Genomic DNA, 21,890 nt, shown 5'->3' with positions numbered 1-21,890 from the left:
AGCTGAGGCTGTCTGCAGCCTGTGTTCTGCATAAACTAGAGCAATGTGCTGCAGTTTCACCCATCTCCTCTTACTATTTCCCTAAAACATCTTTCTCAGTTTTTTAAGCTCCTTGTAAAATGTAACCAGCAAAAGCCCAACTTAGAATTTTTTATTTTTTTTTTACAAAACTTCTGAATGCCGTCATTTAACTGTGTAGGAAATGGCCCTCACTAATAAACAGATGATGAAGGAGTTTTAACTTACCCTCTAACGCTGAAAGTGAAATGGTGTTGAGGAAAATCAGAAAAACAATTTACTTTGATCATTTAGTCTAAACATCTGATCTGTTGATTAGGCCAACAACTGGCCTCATTGACCATCTGTGGAGTCTGTAAACATCTGTGCATTATTTATGCTGAATGGGCATTGGCTGAATGATGTTGAATTGTGCCTTTTAAGTGGACTATTAAGCAATTAAGTGATAATGAATAAATAATTTTTTTACATGAAGCTCATACTTCTGAGAGATGCATAGATCTGAGATTTTAATAGATTTTATTTCACAAGATTTCAAAAAATGCATTATCTTTCTGTTCTGTCTTTACCAGCATCATGTAGAGTTTACAATAAAAACTCTTGAAATGACAACCTACAAAAACATGTAAAGCATATCTCTTTACTCCTTTGCAAAACAAGTTATACTGTATAAATCACTATCTTCCTATGCAATAGGAGCACCATGTTAAAAAAGACGATCTGCTGTAATGCGTTAGATTTATTCGTTCATCCAGTTTTGCCATATTTAACCTTTTCTGCCCATGGACCAGGTCATGGGGTACAGTTTTAGCAGAGACTCCCAGACGTCTCCCTTCCCAGACACCAGCTCCAGCTCTGTAATGTGAGCCCGATACATTTGTAGGCCAGCTGAGAGATCTAGTCCCTGTCTTGGCCTTCTGCAGGTGGAACGTGCCTGCAACACTTCCCAAGGGAGGCAACCAGGGGCAATCTAAAAAATTGACCAGATCAGTGGCTTCAGCCTTGGTGATGAACAAATCTGCATTTCAGCACCTAGCCTCTGCTTCCACCACAGAAAATGTGCCGGCCTAGTTTATGAAATGCTTAAAGTATTAAATCCACAGTCTGACAATGTCCTCACTCAAGGTCAGCAGATCCCCACTCTTGCTAAAACATTTGTTAGCCAAGCACTGCTTCCCTATCAGGGAGCACCAAACAGTTTGCCAGAAATACTTTGAGGCTGGTAATTTGATAAACCTACTTTGATAAGTTTTTCCATGGTCTCTCCAAACTTTTCACAGGCCTGTGTTTTTGTCTCTGCAACTGCTAGGGCAGTGGCATGCTTGGCCTTAGGGTACCTGCTTGCTGTCTCAGGAGCCAACCAAACTCAATAGAACTCCATTCCCTGCTTTTCAGCATCCCTTACTACCAGAGTCAACGACCATAACGGGACAGTCACATCAACAAAAGAGGCAGAGAAAGTGATCCAGTCAGACTCCATGTCCCCAGCCTCCCCCAGAATCTGAGAGGAGCTCTCGCTGAGGTGGGAGTCGAGTATATCTCTGACCTAGGGCTCTGCAAGTCGTTCCCAAATGACCCATACTACTCGATTGGGAGGGCCAAATCTGTTTAATGTCCTCACAGCATATCCAACTCATCCCCAGGTTGTGATCTGTAGGCAGCTCCACCCCTTACATTACTGGGGTGTCCTAGAATTCCAGCCGAGGATCCGAGTAAAAACTGACCTCTGACCTAGGGTGACACCCTTGTGCTTGAAAATGGTTCTTATTATGGACAATGCATGACTTACAAAGAAGTCCAATAACAAAAGACCACTAGGGTTGAGAGCTGGGGGTCTGTTCCTCCCAATCATGCCCCTCTAGGTGTCACTATCATTTCCCACATAGGTGTTTAAGTCACACAGCAGATTAATGTAATCCCAGAGACGGGTTCCTAGCAAGGCTGCAAAAAGGTCGGGTGTTCTGTACTCAAGACAACAGTCAGAAATCTTCTCTTTCCACTGAAGCTGGAGGGATGCAATCCTCTCATCCACTAGGATGAACTACAAAATCAGAAAGAGGAACTGGGGGAGAAACGCAGAACCAACTAAGCCCTTTGTCTTTTCCTGTAGACTTTCTCAATGAGCAGAGTTTCAGAACCCAGGCTATTTGTGTGGAGGTGAGCCCAACTAGCGCATATCGCTCACCTCCCGCACAAGCTCAGGCGCTTACTGTTCCCAGCAAGGTGACATTCCATGTCCCCAGAACCAGTTTTAGCATCTTTCTGCTGCCCAGTCATCATTGCTGTGGTCCAAAATGGATCCCCCTGCAGGTGGTGGGCCCATTGTGGGAGGGCTTTCTCTTCTGTGGGATTGACACACCTCCGTCCCGCAAGGAGGATCCCAACCACCAGGCACTCGCAGAGAGTGGAAAGCCCTGCAGTTAAACTACATTTAATTATTTTCTAAATAAAGAGAATAATTATAAAATGGACATTTTAAACTATCAGCATTTAAAATTAGCAGCGTGTTAGTAGCACAGCAATACCGAACAAACAACAGTTTCTCTGTTCCTTACCTTTTAATGTTAACAGGCCTTTCCATTAAAGGCAAGATTTGGAGAATTTTTTCTGACAGATTGGATGCTTTTAAAGATAGAACACAGAAACATAGCTCTGTTAAAAAGCTTTCCACCTGTCTTTTTTTAAAACCACCATTTTGGCTTCCTTTATCTTTGTTATTTATGTAACTGTAACAGTCAAGACTGCAGCAGCCAAGACTTAGACTTAGACAAACTTTATTGTCTAAAGGTCGGACAATGCAAAGGAGAGATGTTTTAAATTTGCTCTTTATTATGCCCTGTAAGAGGGGTTTATATTTTTAAAATTTCAACAACTGGCTGCAGAAAGAGCTTTTCTTTAAAAAAGAAAAAAAAAGTTTTTGAATCATGTCCATATTTATCAGATTGGTCCCAAAATGTTTCTGCTGTCTTTATTGGTTCCATCTTTGAATGCTCCTTTCCAGACTGTTATGCCATTTATTCAGCATAAGTCAGTCTGGCTGAAGATGGTGCTCACATAGACTACAAGCTTAAAAAAACTTCCTATATCGAAGGAATAATGGAGGTGATATATACTGACTTCAACCTGTAAAATATCATGAGGTCACCATGATGTCCAAACACAGGGGCTCAACTAGCAAGGCATACTGGGAGCTTTAGTTACAGTTTGTGAAAATCTTAACACCAACAGACCTCAGTTTTTTTTTTTTAGTTTCACTCAAAGATGCTAGAAGTTGAATTTCACAAAAGAGAGAATTCAGAAGTATAAAAAAAACCCACAACTTTAGGCTTAAGCTGAAGGATCATAAACTAATGTTATCCTTTTCCACCTTTATCATCGGAGTCCGTGACCTTTCATTTGCCATCTATCAGCTGTAGTTTTCTCAGTCTTATTGTTTTGAAATTCACATTTGTGGAACATGAACAGAAAATACATTTGTTACCCTTTCTGCTTTACCATTATAAGATTATTTTATTTTACTTCTTCTAAAGTTTAGTCTTTTTATAGCTCACACATTGCAGTTTGAACAGTGCTACTATGGTAACAGCAGGGGACTGAATGTTAGCAGCTAATCCTGTTTGGGTGTCATGGTGACATTGCTATGGCACCCAGCAGAATAGCTACATCCGCCTCCTTTCCTTCATCAGTGGGGATTCTCTAGGTTAGAGGGATATATGAAAAAGAAAACATTTTGGTATCACTTTAAATCTTCACAGTTTATTGCCACTGTACACATAACTCCTGTCAATGGGGAAACAAACCTTTTATTATTAACCTTGGACTTGCCTGCTGTATTATTTTTAAGCTGAACCTCCACAAATAAATCCCATCTCTAAGACTTAGTATCTTGGAAAATGTTTGGGTGTATTTGAGCTGTTGAAATGCCTTTCAGAAAGAAAAAAATAAACAAAAAAGGATAAAGGGATAAAGTGAGCAAAAAGAGACAAAAATAATTTATAACCTATTGTGTGGGTTGCAGTAATCAAGTTCTTAAATGTTACCAAACTTAACCTCTGTTTAAAATTCTCCATTACCCTTTAACACATAGTCTGTGGTAGGTTCCCGGATTTATATTCAAGACGCATCATTTGATAATCAGGTTTAAAGAAATTTCCTTTAAGCAACGTTTTTTATGCTCATAACTTTGTTAACTTTGTAAATATTAGCCACATCTGAGCCAAATAGTAAGTTATTCATCACCCTGGCCAATTTTATATACTGTATCGTTGTTTACGGTAGGTAAAATTAACCTCAATTCAGAATTGGACTGAAAAATATCAGTTCTACTCTTCCCATAAATAAATTAAGATTGCTTCCAGTCAAAACAAACATCCTATTAAAAAAAAATGAAAATTAACATTTCTAAACCTACTAAAGTTGTTTAGATGAGGTTTCTCTCAGTCAGGCAGACAGACTGTCTTATCCGTCACTCCTGTGGTTGTGATTATGAGATGGAGACTATCAGACTTAAGGTTATTTCAACCCATTGACAAGGACTTTTACCATTCTGTACCCAATTAAATTCTACTTTTCCTTTCTAAGAAATGCTTTGCAAATAGACTGATACTGGTGTGATTCACCATACTGTGGAGCTCCAGTAGAGATGAGACTTTAAATTCAAATTAATGAATTAAATAACATTTTAGAAGCAAGCATTTGATCCTTTTCTTGTAAGTTTGTGCTTAGCTGCAATTAAGTATTCAAAATAATACATTTAGCCTTAATTACAAAGGTATTTATTATTTTAAAAGGAACCTATTATGACATACTGCAGCTCTCATTTACTTATTATAAAGAAACGTTTTTCTTGTAAAGAAGAATAAGCATTTAATGGGTAAACATCTAAAAATCTGAACTAAAATTAATTCAAACCTCATTAAAACAAAGAAATTAAAAATATCCATATCATTTTGGAGCTTTAATAATAATGAGGTGGGAGATTTTGGGGGGTTAATTTTATGCAATACCTTTTACTTTAGAATTCATTAATGGAACAATGCCAGTATAGAAGTAGCTAACAGATAACATTTTTCACTTACCTCAAATGTTATTAGTGAAAAGAGACTTCCTTACATAATGTGTGGACTCTTATTAAAAACAACCCCTCAAGATATTAAACCACAGAGACGCAACAGATCTAATTATACAATTATCATCCATCTCTTAAAGCAAAGACAAGCCACTTGGTAAAATGTCCAAAATGCCTATGGATTGTTTTCACATTAGTTAAAACACCCACTGGGAAGATGTTAAGAAAAAAAGGGCCTGACCCAAAAGATGGGAAAGCAATAATCTGATTAAATTTACTTAATACAGGATTTTAGTAAAAAATTACAAGAATTGGATGGAAATAATAATCTGTTTCCCAGTTAATCATTGCTGAAATCCAACATAGAGAAGCACCTAGAATGGTTATTTGGAGTTACAAAAAAAAAAAAGTAAAAAGTTGATTTATTTAATAAAAAATACGTGCAGCATTAACTTCAGCCCTAATGAATTATTGCTTATCAAACCACTTGCCTGCCTATAGTAGTGTACATCGAGTCAGCGTTCTCTGAAATAAAACTGCCTTTCACTGAATATAGTCACAATTGTCAGTATTTTCTTGTTGGGTCTGTAGTTTTCATTTTATTGTGCTCTGGTCATGCTTCAGTAGACACTAACCAGAGGGGGAAATGACAGAGCAATCCTAACAGAGTCACATTTACAGGCATGGCTGTTTCAGCATACAGCGGGGAGATAGAGTGGTGTGTTCAGCTCTGATAGGAGCGATTTACCATGAACAGAGAGGGAAGCAAGAAAGGCACCTTAAAAAAAGGGTGTCCTTTCATTTGTTCAGTTAAGACGTTTTCCTTCTCAGAACTTGCAGAATTTCTTATTTTACAAGCGATAATTCAGTTCTGCAAGGGACTTTTTTGCAAATCACAGTTTTTATTACTGTAGAGATTTAACTAATCAAGAAAAGGATGAGAGAAAAACTCAGTTTCTCTAATCTTGCAGTTTTTCTCCTCATGTCCATATATGAAAATAATAAAATCTTTTCATCCACGTGACTTAGACTATTTGTTTTTTAGTTAATTTCAGTTAACCATCAAAAATATAGAGAATATATAGAATCAATTGATTAATATTAGGAGAAAATAACCACTTTATTTTGTTAGTCTAGCTTTTATAATCCCTGAAAAGGCAACAGTGAAATGGGCTTTACAAAACATTTGATAGCTCCTTTTTTTTCCAGCCACATAGCTTCTACCATTCTTTAGCATGTCCAGATGTTTAACTTTTTCTGCGGTAGTTAGCATCTTCCTCTGCCTTTTGGGCCCGTCCGCAGGGTGCCTTTGTCGGGGCAGATTATTTTGTCGACATTATGGGTTTTGGAGAAAATATCACTTTAAATTTGGCAAGCTGTTTTAATTTACATGTATATGTATGTTAATATATTAAACCTTAACGTTACTGACACACAGGTAGAGAAGGAGCGTGGAGACTGTTTAGCCAGTCAGAAAGCAGAACACGATGCACGATGCTAATCCATGAAGCAGCGTGAACTATGTTTTAGCGAGGGTTCACTGTCGATCACTTCTGTAATGCATAAGAAGGCTGTAAGATAAAGTGGCACGCTTAGCATTTAGTAGAGAGATGGTTCGATATTTTTGTCTGTCTCAAATGACTATTAAAACTAATCTTCTATCTGCATAATCAGCTTGTGTGACAGTGGTGCATAAAGGCACACGATCATTGTCCCAACAATCCAGTTCTATACATCTATTATATATATTTATGGTCTGTCCTGTTAGGAACACTCAAAGATGTTGTACAGAAATTTAAAAAATTAAGATCGTTTGCACCCCTAATGCTAGAATACGTGTACTATTCAAAAAGGATGTATTATAAGATGATGATAGTGTATTAATTTAGCATGAATTGTATCAAATAACTTTGTTGATGTGCCAGATCAAAATAAAATAAACCTAAATCTGGTCATGCTTGTACTTTAGTTAATGAAAAGTGGTAGTTATAGCTTTGCACATTAAGCGCACACCCTGTGTGATATAGTCAGAAATTTGGAATTAACTGATCTAAGCACTACCTGTGCATTCCTCTATCAAAAATGCAAATTACATTTCAAGTTTGGTGGATAAAGCACATATTTTTTGTAATAAGATTTTTAAATGTTGAACTGGATGTTCTGAAAAAGATCATGTTAAATATAATTTTTTTCTTTGAATATGTGGCCTACTGTATTTCTGTGTTTTTAAGTTTCAGTGTGTAAGGCTTAAAATTGAAAAAGTAAATAAATAAATAACAATACTTTCAGGACCAAGTTTTGACAATTTTATTTAATTGGAAAATATTTAGTCATTCGTTGTTAGTGAGGTTATTTAAGTGTACGGCTTCAGGATACTACCATATGCTTTTTGAATTTCTGCCGACTTCAGTGTCTGTTCTAGTCACAACTGCATGATTGATTATAGAGAGATGCTAGACGACTCCACACACACAGAGACATGAGCGCGCGTGTCGTTAGTCATGCACAGAGTAAGAGTCTAGTAATCTATCCATACTGACAGTTTAGAATCAGCAACACTGATCTCTATGTAATACACTGATCTGTGTGTTTGTTTGTCATTTCACTTCATCTTCATCTTGGCAGGCAACTCTGCATGTTTAATGTCTCTTTTTTTGCCTCTCTTTATGAAAGGACAGAGGATCATTTCTGATCTAGGACAGTAGTGGAATGCATGTCCATGTTTCCAGCATTTCCTCCTTTCCAGCGTCTCATTGCGTGGTGAGGCAGCAAAGTCGTGATAAGTCAGATGCAGCAGAATGCAGATCTGGAGAGGTAGTTTGTCACAAGTGAAAAAACAAAGGGAATGTTAACAGGGATGGATGAATAAGGAAAATAAGAAGAGGAAAGATGTTTTACTCCTTTTTTATGTCTTTCTAGTGAAAAATATGTTTACCCTATTATTGTCTCCTATTATCTTTTCACTCTTGCATTCAACAGGTACAAGTTATTTTGTCTTAAACAAATGCAAACATCCAAACACGAACATTTATACATACCTATAAACCAGTTGATTATAGGACAATTTATGAGTCTATGTATATTTATTGAATTGTAGTAATGTTATATGAAGGTGTGATCATACATTTACAGAAAACACCATAAAATGGAATTTATGGTTGTTAGCTTAAACACATTATTCATTACAGTTATGACAAATGTTAAGGAGAAAATAATTGTATTAGCCTACAGACATTTTGCACAAACAACTAGTAGCATGACTGTATAACTGGGATAACTAAAAAAAAAAGAAAAACCCAAACTATACCAGTGCAACATCTCTGTTGTCAGCATATGCATGCATGCCCATGCAGCAGACACACAATAGGAATTCTAGATCCTGACAGCAGAGTAGTAATTAGGACTATGTGCTGTGGATATTCTTGGTACAGTACTGATCAGTGTCATCTGTCTTTGTGTGGAAAAAAAATGCTGCTGCCATAGCCCACAGTTTCTATGGAAACCTGTCCGCACCCATCGTGATCTCTATGGTAACTTCATGTTGGCACTCACTGGGTTTGAGAGATAGAAAGATGAGTGGAAGAAGGAGAGTAGGTGACAAATAAGTGAGGGAATGGGACAAACAGCGGGCAAAGGAATGGAAATTAGTTATTAGAAGGAAAACTGTAAAGTTTGATTAGAAAGTTTGCTAAACTATATTTTTTTGTGACAAAGATCTAAAAGTATCTGACTGTTTTCTTTCTTTATTGATTTTAGGTTATAGGATCACATGAGTTGGAAGGGTTGGCAAAGAGAAAGGTTGCTGGTGGTCGACTTTTGTTGTCTTTTTATTTTCTCTTTTTTGTGTCCTGTTTTGCCTATATAGCTCCAGTATAGATGCCCCAGAGCTAGATGATAGCCCAAAAGATTTGCTTTCACAAGCAAACCATGGTACTTGTATATGAGCCTTATTGAAAATTATTTCAGGAGGAAAATCCAACACAACGGAGAGAAAGGGGGATAAGAAAGAAAGAGGGGAAAATAACTGAGGGGAGAAAGAGTGCATGAAAAGAGAAAAATAAAACAAAACAGAAAAAATAAACACGGAAGATATCTATAACTCCTAGTAATCTGCTTCCAAACCTGTATGAGACGAGAGGGACAAAAACCAGAGAAAATCAAAAAAACCTTCTAGATTTAATTAGGCTGAGTCGATTAACATCTGGACAACTCAAAAGTTTGATATTCTATTTCTTATATAGCGTGCCATGACATTTAAATTCAGTAATTTAATTTGTATTGCTTTTGATTGCTCAATGCAAAAAGTGCTGAAAATGAGTTAATCATAACCTACAGTATACAGCAGAGCCTAATATTCAAGTACTTTCATTAGCTTACACAAAAATGTCCAAACTTCAATAACTTTCTGGAAAGCACTTTGTAGGAGATGCCTCAATTTGATAATCAGTGGTGAATTAAGATCTTCTTACATCTCTTCTAAACACAGTATTTATACATGGTCATGTAGCTTAGACATGTTTAATGGCCGTTCTAAAATAAAAATGGCTTGTTTGAAGGGCTCTGTTTCTTTATGTTTTTATGTGCAATTGGCTGATGTCCAAAGTACCTGAGTGCCACGCAGCAATAGAATATGATGGCTTTGAGGGATCTTTCAAAAGCAGCTTAATGGCTGATCCTGTCTTTTGGCACACACACAAACACAGAATGTCATTTTAAATGGAAACATTGCCCGCTCTATGGTAGAATGTCAATACTATAATCTGATTGGTCTAGTTGATGGATAGGTGGTTTGGTTGACCTATCACAGTTAACTTAATTATTTCTCCCACATACTCACCTTTCAGTCCTTCTGTCTGCCTTCTTTTCCCTCTCTGTCTCTTTTAGTCTGTCTCTCTTCCTTTTACCAGATTCTCTCACTCTCTTTCAGTCTCTCATCTTTTATCTCCCATTTCATCCCTTTCACTTACCAAATTATTAGTGCCCCTTATGGATTTCCCCCTTTATGGGTCTGTATGAATGGAATGAAAGGAGAAGGGGAAGCGTGCGTTTGTGTCCGTCAGGCTAAGCTGTTCCTACCAGATGTTTTTCTTTGTTTTATTCTTCTGAGCGCCACACTGTCTGCCTGTCACCAGCAGATACAAGGCCTGGGTGTTTGTATCCATGTGCATTCAAAAAGAGGGAGTGTTATGGAGAGCGTTGGTGACAAGGGAGGATATGTGTTTGTGTGTCTTTGTGAGATTAATTCCTTCCACACCAGCATACTATGTGGTGGAGGGTCATCAGAAAATTTGATGGCTATCAAAAGATCTTATGTGGGCGATTGTGAAATAGACAAACAAAACAAGCCTTGGGATTAAAGTAAAATCTCTCATTTATACCTTTAAATTTTCAATAAAAATATGATCAGGATTAAGTATAAACATTTTTATTTTATGTGCCAAATGCAAACATCCGAAGCACCTGAGTTCTTTAGTGTGTTAGCTAGTGCTTCTGAAAAAGAAAAGAAACAAAAAGAAGCAAATTATATGATCAGGAGCTGCGTTATGCACAGGTCGAAATCCTTCAACATTAATTAATTCACTTTTTATCTGTTGTTCATAATCTCATTTAGCAGTCAACACAAGGCCACTTTGAGTCGGTCCCAAAGCTGCTGTGATAGAGTCATTCTCCATGCTCCAGCAGCTTTGTTTGTTTTCTCTGGAGTTGCTTTAGATTCAGATCAGCCCCAACAACCGATCTCAGTCAACCTTTTGTATACAAATCCATCTTCAACATTGACTTTAAGTTAAGGCTGCTGATTTATTTGTTGACTTTGATTATTAGCCATGATCCTAAAATAACCATCATAACCAATTTAGCAACTTACCAATTAGATTTTGTTTGCCCATTTAAGTACATGAACAGCCTTTTTTTAGATTTAGGAAAATAACTTCTAATGAGGTGTACAGTGGATTAGTTTAACATGACAGTAATATTGTTCATATTTACTCTTGTTTTAGTACTTGAGACTCTATGGATGATTGGATGGGAATAAATTCCGTGTCCTGGTTTGTACCACATTAGGAGTTTGCTGGGCATAATTATCTAGACAGGTGTAGGTAACACAATCAATGCATTAGTAGGAGATCACAAAGGTCCAGCAACAAGTCCACCTTAAACCAAATTAAAGACTCCCTGAGTAAGAAAAATCTTTTTACCAGAAAAAAAAGGACAAATTGAAGCCTAATGGTTGATGAAATAACTAGAGTGAATATATGGGAAACATTTAACAAATGGAGGGAGCTGAGATCTGCACTGGTAAAAAAGATAACTTAAATACCAAAAAGCTCTTCTCAAAATAACTGCTATATTTATAACTTTATCCCCTGAAAAGACAATATGCCTCTAAACAAAAGACCTTAGAAGTTGCCATGGCAGAAGATTTTCTTTCTCCTCTCCTTCCATGTGTGCACAATACCAGTGTCATTTAACTTGTCATCAGAGTTGGCTAACTTCTGCAAAACTCTTGAGTGTGAGCTATGCTCCTTTAAAAGAACTAACATTGACTGGATCTTTAGAATTTGGAGAAAATTCATCACCAAGCTCACTTCTTACCTTGTAGGTTAGACAAACCGATTTAATCATCAGTTATTCAATAGAAAGTTCAATCCAGGACGTGTAATTTTTATAATAACGTGAATGAAATGGTAAATTACCTGTATTTTTATAGCATTTTTTTTCAAGTCAGGAGAATTGACCAAAGTGCTTTACGCTACACTTAGTGATTCACCCATTTACACTCACACTGATGGTGGGAAGCTACATTGTAGCCAAAGCTGCCCTGGGGCTCACTGACAGAGGGCACCACAGTCAGTAGGCAATGCAGGTTAAGTGTCTTGCCCAAGTCGGAGCCAGGGCTTGAACCAACAACCCTCAGATTGAGGGTTGCAAACTCCTGCACCCGGAGCCACTGTCGCCCTGCAACTACAAGGATAATATCTGCTGACTGAATTTCTTGTGGAGGTTGAAATATAATTTTTTGGGCTTTTGTGAACATACAACCAAGCGTTTGTGGTATACCATAGTGCAGCTACCTGTAGCTTTCAAAGGAGCAAAGATAAGTAGCCTTTATAATTTTGTGCCATGAAAACATAGACTTTCTAATCTGTTTTTTTTCTTTTAACAACTTTGCTAGTTTAAAAAAAAAAAAATGCTTTAAGTTATGCTTAGTGTTACGCTTTTTTTTTTTTTCATACTGCTTTTGCAGCGAATGATATTTCGCTATTAGTTCTATTCCTGAGGGGTTTGGAGTCTGTTTGTATAAGAAATGTGTAATTGTTGTTTAGACATCACAACTTAAATACAAAAACAGGGCTATATTCATATGAAAGTATCCCAATATAACACCTACTGTATATTTCAGCTACTTTGTTTTTCTTTTTTTTTTTTTGGAGAAGCTCGGTCCCTCCAGGTTCAGGTCTGGCTAGTCTTTCCCAGGGGATAAGGCTTTAGCCTTTAGGGACGTGGCTGGCCCTCTTTCCTAAACCTCTGGCCTTGTGTGCATTTGTGTCCATGGGAAAAGAGTGGGATTAACAGAGAGGGATCAGGGGCTGAGACGAATGAGCAGATTGACAGATGTAGCCAAATATGTTTGATCATCTGACATAACTAGATATAGTGCATTCATGTTTTAGTCTTCCAGCTCAGAACAGCTATAAAAGAGATCTGACAGATAATTACGTGGATGATGAATTGTTTACAATTTATCCAAATAATCAAAAAAGTCTTATGATCCTACGCTCAGAGAGCCATATGAGGACATTTCTCAGGACCTCGGGCATGAGGTCGACACTGTGACAACAATCTCTGAGGGAATGCTTTGGTAGGAACACTGCTTCTGAATGTCTACGTGTGTGTGTGTGTTCATATGTGCATCAGACGACGGCCATGAGGGACCGGAAGATGGCTGCTCTGATAAAACAATCAAAACGTTTTGATTGTGTACACCACAAGTTAAACAAATACATGTTAACACAAAAAAATAATCAAAGACACACACATTACACATCCATGCAGACAACCAGGAGCTAGATGCAAGATGCATCTTGTGCAGGACTTAGAGGAACAATAAAGATATTGACCAGTTCTCTTGATTCTACATTTTACCACAATGTAATAAAATGATGACATGGAAAAACAAAGCTAGCAATTGGGCATACAGTATATTTTAGGATAGCTACTGTAGGGTACTACAGTGAAGGGAACTACTCAGATTTGAGTGTTTAGGATTTCCTTAATCGAGGAGAGAAATTATTCCTGTAAGAGAGCAGTGATACCTTTAGCAAACGTATTTCCTCTCATTTACTGTTTTCTCATATTCTGTTATCTCCTGCAAAGCTGCTGCTCTGATAAATTAGTGGACCTTGCCTTTTTCTGTGTCCGCAGGAGCGTGTGGAGTACCTGTTCCTAATCATTTTTACGGTGGAGGCGTTTCTCAAGGTAATAGCTTACGGCCTGCTCTTCCATCCCAACGCCTACCTGAGGAACGGCTGGAATCTGCTTGACTTCATCATTGTAGTAGTAGGGTAAGTGCAGAGAATGGTTGAAAAAAACAAAAAAAAACAAAGGTTTATAAGGTGCAGTGGGTTCTGGGTTAGAGTGACTTGCAAATCAGAGCAGTTTCTATATTAAACAAAACACCAATGTTCTGCTCTGACTTTAATTATAAATTTAAGAAACAAAATAGTCTTAGAGTAGCTCTACTACAGAATGCATAGAGACTTCTAAAAGCATTCATCCCTTGAACCTTTTTAATTTTGTCACTCTGAAGCTTAAAACTTCCATAATTTTTGCTAGAATTTCAATTACTAAAAAGTTTATATATATATAATTTTTTTTACAATAAATATTAGAAACTGGTTTACCTATGTTTCTGCTTCGTTTATTCTGATACAACAAATAAACCCCAATTTGGTTTAGTAGTCGAATGCTCCGTTAATGTAAATTATGTCAGTCACAAATGATCTCGATAAAATATGTTGAAGTTTAGTATTATGACTGGCACTATGCAATAAATTTGAACATGCATAAAAAAGTCATTCAATGTTTAATTGCAGTTTTGGCACTGATTTATCACAAAATAATGTATTTTTTAAAATTCTAAAAAAATTTATTTATTTACTTCCACTTCTACAGAGGCTAAATCAATGTTGCCAGCATATGTGTTACTTTTATTAATCTCCAATGTTGGTCATTCAACTTATCATTGAAAGTTTAGATGATATTATCACCCTTTAAAGTGTACGCTGTTCAAACCTTTTTAAATAAGCAGCATTCTTTGTATGCAATAAGTCATATCATAGCTCTAGTCTTTTCTTTTTTGTCTATTCAGATATTTAATATTATTATATGCATAAAAAACATAAGTGCCCAAATTCCAACCAAGAAGGTAAAGTGTAGGGTAAAAGTGTGGGTTTTAAGGCCTTTGACTTTTTATATGTGTTAAAGAAATTACTTCCAACCTTAATTAATATTTGTTTTAAAGAAACTATGATTCCAATATTGGTCAGCATAATTCTGAATAGAATTTTCTCCATAATTAAGCTACTGTTGTAACAAAAGTAAGAAAATCTGAAAGCTAAGATTTTTTTCCCACATTATAAAAATCATTCTAGTATGTTTTTTGTTTGGTAAAGTAAGATTTGTGTGGCTCATTTTGAATGCAGATGAAAGACCAGTACTCAACTTTGGCCTGCAGAGAAATGCTGCAGCTTAAACTGATTAGCTTGTGAGTTGCTGATAGCAAAGCTCTGCTCTGTTTTTTTCCTTTATCTGAAACTCGGCAACAAAGACTATCTGCTAAACCCTCTGCTTCTTTTGTGCATCTGTGTGGGACTTCACGCCAGCTGAGCCAAGTGCATAGTTTTTTCCCGTGCATTACAACCAGTGGACCTGACAGATACATTAAAGCCATAAAAGCGGTCTAATTGAGGGTATACATGTGTGCAAGTGTGTGGGTGTGTTTGTAAGTGGGAGATAGGCAGTGAGGAAGCGGCCTGTGACCTGAGGGGAGGCTTCAACAACACAGATACAAACACTCTAAACCAGTCTTCTTCATTGCCAGTCAACTGTTCCCTCACATTAGGCTTCACTTACTTAACACATTTTGCTCCAGCTCATAAAAACACACACATGCAAAGAACATGGTCCCAGTGCCGCAGGCATAAACACAACCTTTAGCATTTCAGCTATCAACTCTCCTTGCCTGTCCCTCTCGTAGCATATTACCTCTATATTTTTAGGATTTTACTGTAATGCAGCATTTGTTTATATTGCAGTGAGATGTTAAGTGTCTCAGTAAATGGTGATTTCGGCAGCTAAAGGGCGCAGTGTGTTGCAGATTCACTGCTCCAAGAATCCTTGGAAGAAGATTGTGGGTTTGATTCCCGGCCCGGGGTCTTTTTGTGTGGAGTTTACATGTTCTCCCTGAGCATGCGTGGTTTCTCTCCGGGTACACCGGCCTCCTCCCACAGTCCAAAAAATATGACTGTTAGGTTAATTGGCTTCTCTGAATTCTCCTTAGGTATGAATGTGTCCTGTTTGTCTCTTTGTTGCCCTGCGATGGACTAGTGACGTGTCCAGGGTGTACCCCGCCTCTCGCCCATAGACAGCTGGTGATAGGCACCAGCACCCATCGCAACCCCACTTGGGATTAAGCGTGCCAGAAAAAAAATGGATAAATGGTGATTTCCTTGCAACATGGAGCAAATGTGGGCTCCACCTTGAAATTCAGCTGGGACATAGTCAAATTCAGGGACAATTAATAGCTACTAATTTGCTATTCTAGAGTATTTAGCCCATGTATTACTCAGGTTCTTTAAGGTTATGTTTCCTTTAAAGGGGCATAGTCATTTATTATGCCGATTAGATTTAATAAATCTACACACACACCAAGCATTTCTCGTTGTAGTGTTTTAGTCCTTATTGAGCCTTAAAATCATTTTGATCAGCAGACATCTATATGGCTGTGTGCCCTCTGCTGGCAGCACATCATCACGCATCCATCAACAAAGCAGCAGAATCTGAATGTTTCCTCAGGTTTAGCCCTCGATTCGGCAAACACCAACGTTCATATTGTATTCTGAGTGCTACCCATGTCTTGTCACTCTTTACACCAAATTATTTTGTGTGCATGTTTAACACTTTAAATTTTCCATATTCCTTTTTACATTTATGCTGGAAGTTGACTTATTTGACTCCATTTCTTCCTTGTTTGCTCATTTTGCGCGCTCACAGTATCCTACCTCCGGTGCACGTAGTTTTGTTTTGGTTGATATAGACCAAACTCTAAGCTTACTAAACAATATAGAAAAAATAAGGGGCAAAATTCTGAAATTAAACATATAATAAGCCAACAGGGCAAGATAATTTCTTTGGAAAGTGAAATTAAGTTTGCAAAAAAAATCTCAAAAAGCTACACATCCTTCTTCTGATCTGTAAAACCTATGGGGCGTTTACACCGAATGTGTTTTGGGCATCAAAAAATGCTTAAACTCTGAAATTGGGACACTGGATCAAACTGTCTGGATGCTCAGCTTTATCTATTTACCCCTGTTCTGTAGGTTCAGGCTAGACAGCAGCTTGGCTTTATTTACTTTTATGAATTGGAAAAATTGTTTCAGCACGTTTTTAAGCAAAAAAATCCCCTCTAAAACATCATCTGTGCAGTCAGTTCATCAGGATTATGATTCTTCTAAAATATAGTTCTTGTTCGTAGCTGCAGACCTCAAGGATACCGTTGAAAAGCTCTCTGCTGAATCCAGTTTGTGGGGGATTTCCTGCTGGTTCATAGCGGCACGAAGTGAATATAAAGAGTATTTAAGGTTTGTGGTACAAACTCCAAGTACCAGAATATACAATTGAAGATTTTTTTTGACAAGTTTTCACATTTTTAGTTAATTTGGGTATTTATTAACTGTTCTACCATAGTTCATAATTAAAGGCTTTGGCAGCGATAATGAAAAGCTTGTTCTCTTTTCCTTGTAGCATACATAACAAATCATTCTCACGGCTTTATTTTATTTATTATTATTGCAGTTTAACCCCTTGACGTTTATTTATTTTTCATATACAGAATGCTTGCCGAACGATAAAAGCTTGTCTGTCTGTGTCTGTCTCCTCCCCAAAAAATCTCCTGGAACAGCTTTTTTTTTTGGTCGATGCTCTGGTGTCCAGTGGCAAAAGTTCAATGTTCTGAACTTCAGCATCAAGCACTTGGATGCTCGGATGCCAGAATGCTTGGATACACCGCTATCTATGCTCAGACCTGTCGCCTCTTGACGCCATTCCCTATAGAGTTTACATTTATATCGGACGTGTCAACGCCCAAAACGCATTTGGTGTGAACGCATCATTAAAGATCGATAAGGAAGATAACAAAAAAAGTCAATGACATTTAACATTTATGAATAAAGGTATTCTACAGTGATCACCACTAAAAGTTATTTAAATCATGCATTCCTAATCAGTTTGAAAAAAAAAGTCTGTTTTTTGGTAAATCTCATATGTTTAATTTGATGCACTCCTGACCATCACATTTAGAGAGAACACCATTGGTCTGGCTGTGTAATCAAGATCATTTTGAGATCAGATCATAAGATGCTGAAAGAAGTCTGTAAAACCAAGCATTCCTATTGTAAAAACAGCATGTTTCTGCTACAGTTATTAGCAAATTATAGTCTTTCAATCACAAAGAGAGTACTTTAACATTAAAAAGATGTGCAAGGACAGCACATTTAAGACAAACATCAAGGCCAGAGTAAAGTATGAGGCAACATGACAAGCACCATGGTATAAATGTTTTTTTTTTTTTTTTCAACAAATGATACTACTAATGAATTGTGTGATTACCAGAACAGGGGAAATATTTGGTATAAACCAGATAAAAAGATCTCAAAACCATGAAACATAGAGGTGGATGTGTCATAGTGTGGAGATGGCTATCTGAGGATCTTAACTGTTGACCCATCCAGATTCTATCATGCATTCTACAGAAGCTTAAAAAGATGTTGTAGCAAAATGTTTAATCAGAAGCAGGAAATAGACCTTGCATCAAGACCGTAACCCAAAACATAACAGTTGATACATATAGGACAGGCTAAGCATAACAAAAATGCTCTGAACAGAATCAAAACTAAGGTCTGATTGTCATTGAGAGTCTGTGTGGTCAAATGGAAATTTCAAAGCTGATGGTAGAAAAAGGGGCTCATTTGCCACAGACCAACGTCTGGATATCAAAGCTGCCTCCAAAAAGCTCAATTGGAGTTATTTCAGCCCAAAGAGCATAATACTTGTTGAGAAAGTCACTTTTTAATACAGTTTTGCAGATATATTTTGCTTGATTAAAGAAAATAAGCATTTTTCTGGAATTTAAAAGTTATTTAAAAACAACAACTAAGAAAAACAAAAATGGTTAAAATATCAATACTTCTAAAAAGATCATTCAGAATTTAACGATGTGCCTTCATTTTATTTTTTGTGACTAAATGTCATTAAGATATTGTCACAAAAATATCCTAAAATGTTCTAATGGAAAACCACTTGAACTAAATTGTTGTGAAAAACAGACAAGTAGATACACTCAGTGTAGAAATGTTCAGCTGTGACAGCACTGCCTCCTTTTACGTGCATGGCTAAGCGCTCATCCTCCTGTATGTGCATGTTTAACTGCCAGTGTGTGCCTCTACATGTGTGTTGGTGTGTGCGGGTACAGATGAGAAGCGACAAGAGTTCACTCCCTCTGGAATATTCACCATATGGGTGAAAGAGCTTGTACTTGGTGCATAGCAGCCTGGGGACTCGGGCACCAGCTAACACAAGCATGCACACACATGCACGACACGCAGATGCTACAGGCCACATTGCTGCTGACACATACCTATGAGGTGATTAGTGAAGGTTTGTGTAAGTGTGTGTAAATGAACAGGTAGTCTGACTTTTTACTTCAGGACATGCCTTTCATGAGCTGCCGTATTTTTTCCTTCTTATTTTGAGAAGGTTTATGCTTTCTCATAAATGAGTTGACCTTTTAAAACATTACAACTACCTGCAGGTAAACTGTGTTACACTACTTGGACTGGCAGAGAGCACTTTCTGTTTGGAAAATATGTAATGTACTACAATTGTTTGTTTTTTATGTTTCCGGCTTCATTCTCAAATCATGTTGTGGAATAATAATCTAATAGTTAATTTGAAACTTCTTTAGATATAAGACAACATAATAATGAGCTAATGTTGCTATTAAAGCAAGCTATACTAAGCAAGCAGTGCCACAGGCTGATTACCTTCACATCGATCTGTATTGAGGCAATAATGAGAAAACAGGGCGGAATACATCGGCTGTACAGTTCAAGGACACATTTCATATGACTCATATGACCAAAAAGAAAAAAAAAAAGAAAAATTAAACTATCTTGAAAAAAGTTCACTCTAGGGAACTGGACGTGAAGGTTTTTAGAAAACCTTGTATCTCCCATCCAAGAGGCTTCTTCAAATATAACTAGTGGCGGGGAGCACTGACATTTATATAGTGTAGGTCTAATAAAGAATTAGAAAAGGTGGAAAAGGGGGACAGGAACCACTTGGAAACGGGGGGGACAAAAGGTGGCTTTGATCCCTCCCACTGAATTGGCCAAAGAGGACACATGAGGGGTGTTAACGGTCGTTAGGGGGTCCTGATGGGTAGTAAACTGCCTCATCACAGTGGTTTCGGTCACATCCCTCATCTGAGTGTGGGTCAAGTGAGGGCGGGTGGAAGGGGAATCTCCCGAGTATTGTTCCTAAAAGTGCTCCAGGTCAAGATCGAGTGTGACTTGGATGACTGAGAATCTTCACATAAAATGAAGCTAAAACTATTAAACTTTACGGGTCTAATTAATGCCGAAGCATCTGTATGACTTGGTTCAGTTGTGTTTTGCACAAATTGATACAGATTATTTGATCTCCCTTCCATGTTTAAAAATTGCTAAAAAAAAAACAGTTATCAAAAGAATAAAGTATGCATACTAATATTCTGCAAGATAAATATATACTTTTGAAATACAAAGCAGAGTCTCATAATTGATCCCAGAGTTTCACATTACAAACTTTAATTTTGATAAGAGAAAATGTTAATCTGTTGTTCAAAGGGTAAATAATTAAATGGTTTGCTAAACTAGGTGAGATTATTTTTAATGCTACAGATTATTCAACATTTTACTTCCTCATAGTGTTTCATTTTTAATCAGAATCGTATCTCACTAGTTGTCTATGAATGTACAGAGCTGATCTGATGTTTGGTTGTGGATGCATATAGGCCTTTAAGTGCTGCTACACAAACACTAATTAATTATTAAATGAAATGCTGGTGGTGTTAACTTGTTGATCCCAGACGTGCTTGTCAGACCAGGAAAAAAAAGCTGTGCTTCTCAACCAGACATAGAGTTAATCAAATAGAGAGGCTGAGAGAGAAAAGCGGAGAGGGCGACATGTTTTGAGAGGCCCTTTCAAGTGGCCATTTCATCTCTGCTAATTGTTAATTCTCCATGACTTCCACACTAGTGACTGGCCTTTGAGCTGAGCTAGCTACTGTTTTCTAAAGGCTGTTAGAAGCAGAATTAGGGGAAAAGAAAAGACTGGGAATGGTATGCGCTCATCCTAATGTACGTTAATTTAAGCTCATCATTCATTAGGTCTAAGGACACATAGCTAAATCTAAACAACATGGATAATAGTTGCTAAAAGATTAAAGGACAACAGCTACTTATTGGAAATTATATCTGTGCTTTTATGATTACAAAGGTTGCAGTATATGCATTATGTCTGGACACCTACAGTAAAGAACAAACACTGATGTTTTTCCTTTTCTTTAAAAAGACTTAGCTTGTCAAAAGTGCAGCAGTCATTAACTTCTTAATCTGGCTTCAAAAGGTTGTTTCTTCTCATTTCACTTAAACTTATAGCTCTTCCATTATATAATAATGTAGGCTACACATGCTATAGTATGATTCATAAAATTATGTATGTTGCTATATTTCAGAGTACTGTCAGAAATCATTAGTGTTTTTTATTCTACTTTTCATTAAAAAAAATGATTCATTTTAAAAATTATGTTTGTACACCCTTAGTTTATCCTTAATGCTGAAAATAGTTTAATGATCTGGTTAAAGGTTTAATTGGGACAAAAGCAAAAACAGATGTTGGGGTAGACGCATTTTCACAGCAGTGTAATTATGTATATTAACATAAATTTTATCAATGTACAATAGCAAGGAATTAAAAAGGATTCTCAGATAAGTCATTAATTCGGAATTATAATATTTGGATTTGATATTTTCAAGGAAAAATAAAACATCTAATTTATTAGATGTATTATTTTTTATCTATAAAACACCTTTTACAGATAAAAGTAACACAATGCTTCAGACAACTTTACAGTACAGCACATTTTAAAGCATGATTTTAAAGGCAACATATTTTTAAATTAAATTATACTAAAAAAATGATTTATTCCTATTAAGGTGCACATATAATATAAACACATACAAGATGATTCTACCATTAAAATAAAAAAATAAAAGATTTCCATTTTGATAGCATTAATTGGCCAATTTTTTCACATTAAAAATTATGACCGCAAGCCTGTATTCTTCTTTAACACATTTGAATATGTGAATATTTAAATTCATTTTTAAGGAAACAAAAAAAAGAGATTCAAGTTATATGACCAAGAAATAAAACTGAAGACCTTTGAGAATAATGGTGATTAATAAATTAGGAAATCCCCACA

At 36.7% G+C, this 21,890-nt stretch overlaps 1 protein-coding gene across 3 annotated transcripts in view; it reads left to right on the top strand.

Annotated features, from left to right (window-relative positions):
• LOC107095494 (voltage-dependent L-type calcium channel subunit alpha-1C-like) overlaps positions 1-21,890 on the top strand; it is a 169,004-nt gene that overhangs the window by 55,126 nt on the left and 91,988 nt on the right. For all 3 annotated transcript variants that reach the window (XM_015391617.1, XM_015391620.1, XM_015391621.1), the window contains exon 3: positions 13,511-13,650. In XM_015391617.1, coding sequence (XP_015247103.1) covers positions 13,511-13,650 — 140 coding nt within the window. The remainder of the gene's footprint in view (positions 1-13,510; positions 13,651-21,890) is intronic.

The sequence above is a fragment of the Cyprinodon variegatus genome, unplaced genomic scaffold (assembly GCF_000732505.1).
Source record: "Cyprinodon variegatus isolate N-32 unplaced genomic scaffold, C_variegatus-1.0 Scaffold552, whole genome shotgun sequence".
NCBI lineage: Eukaryota > Metazoa > Chordata > Actinopteri > Cyprinodontiformes > Cyprinodontidae > Cyprinodon > Cyprinodon variegatus.
This window is presented reverse-complemented; position numbering and strand designations above follow the sequence as displayed.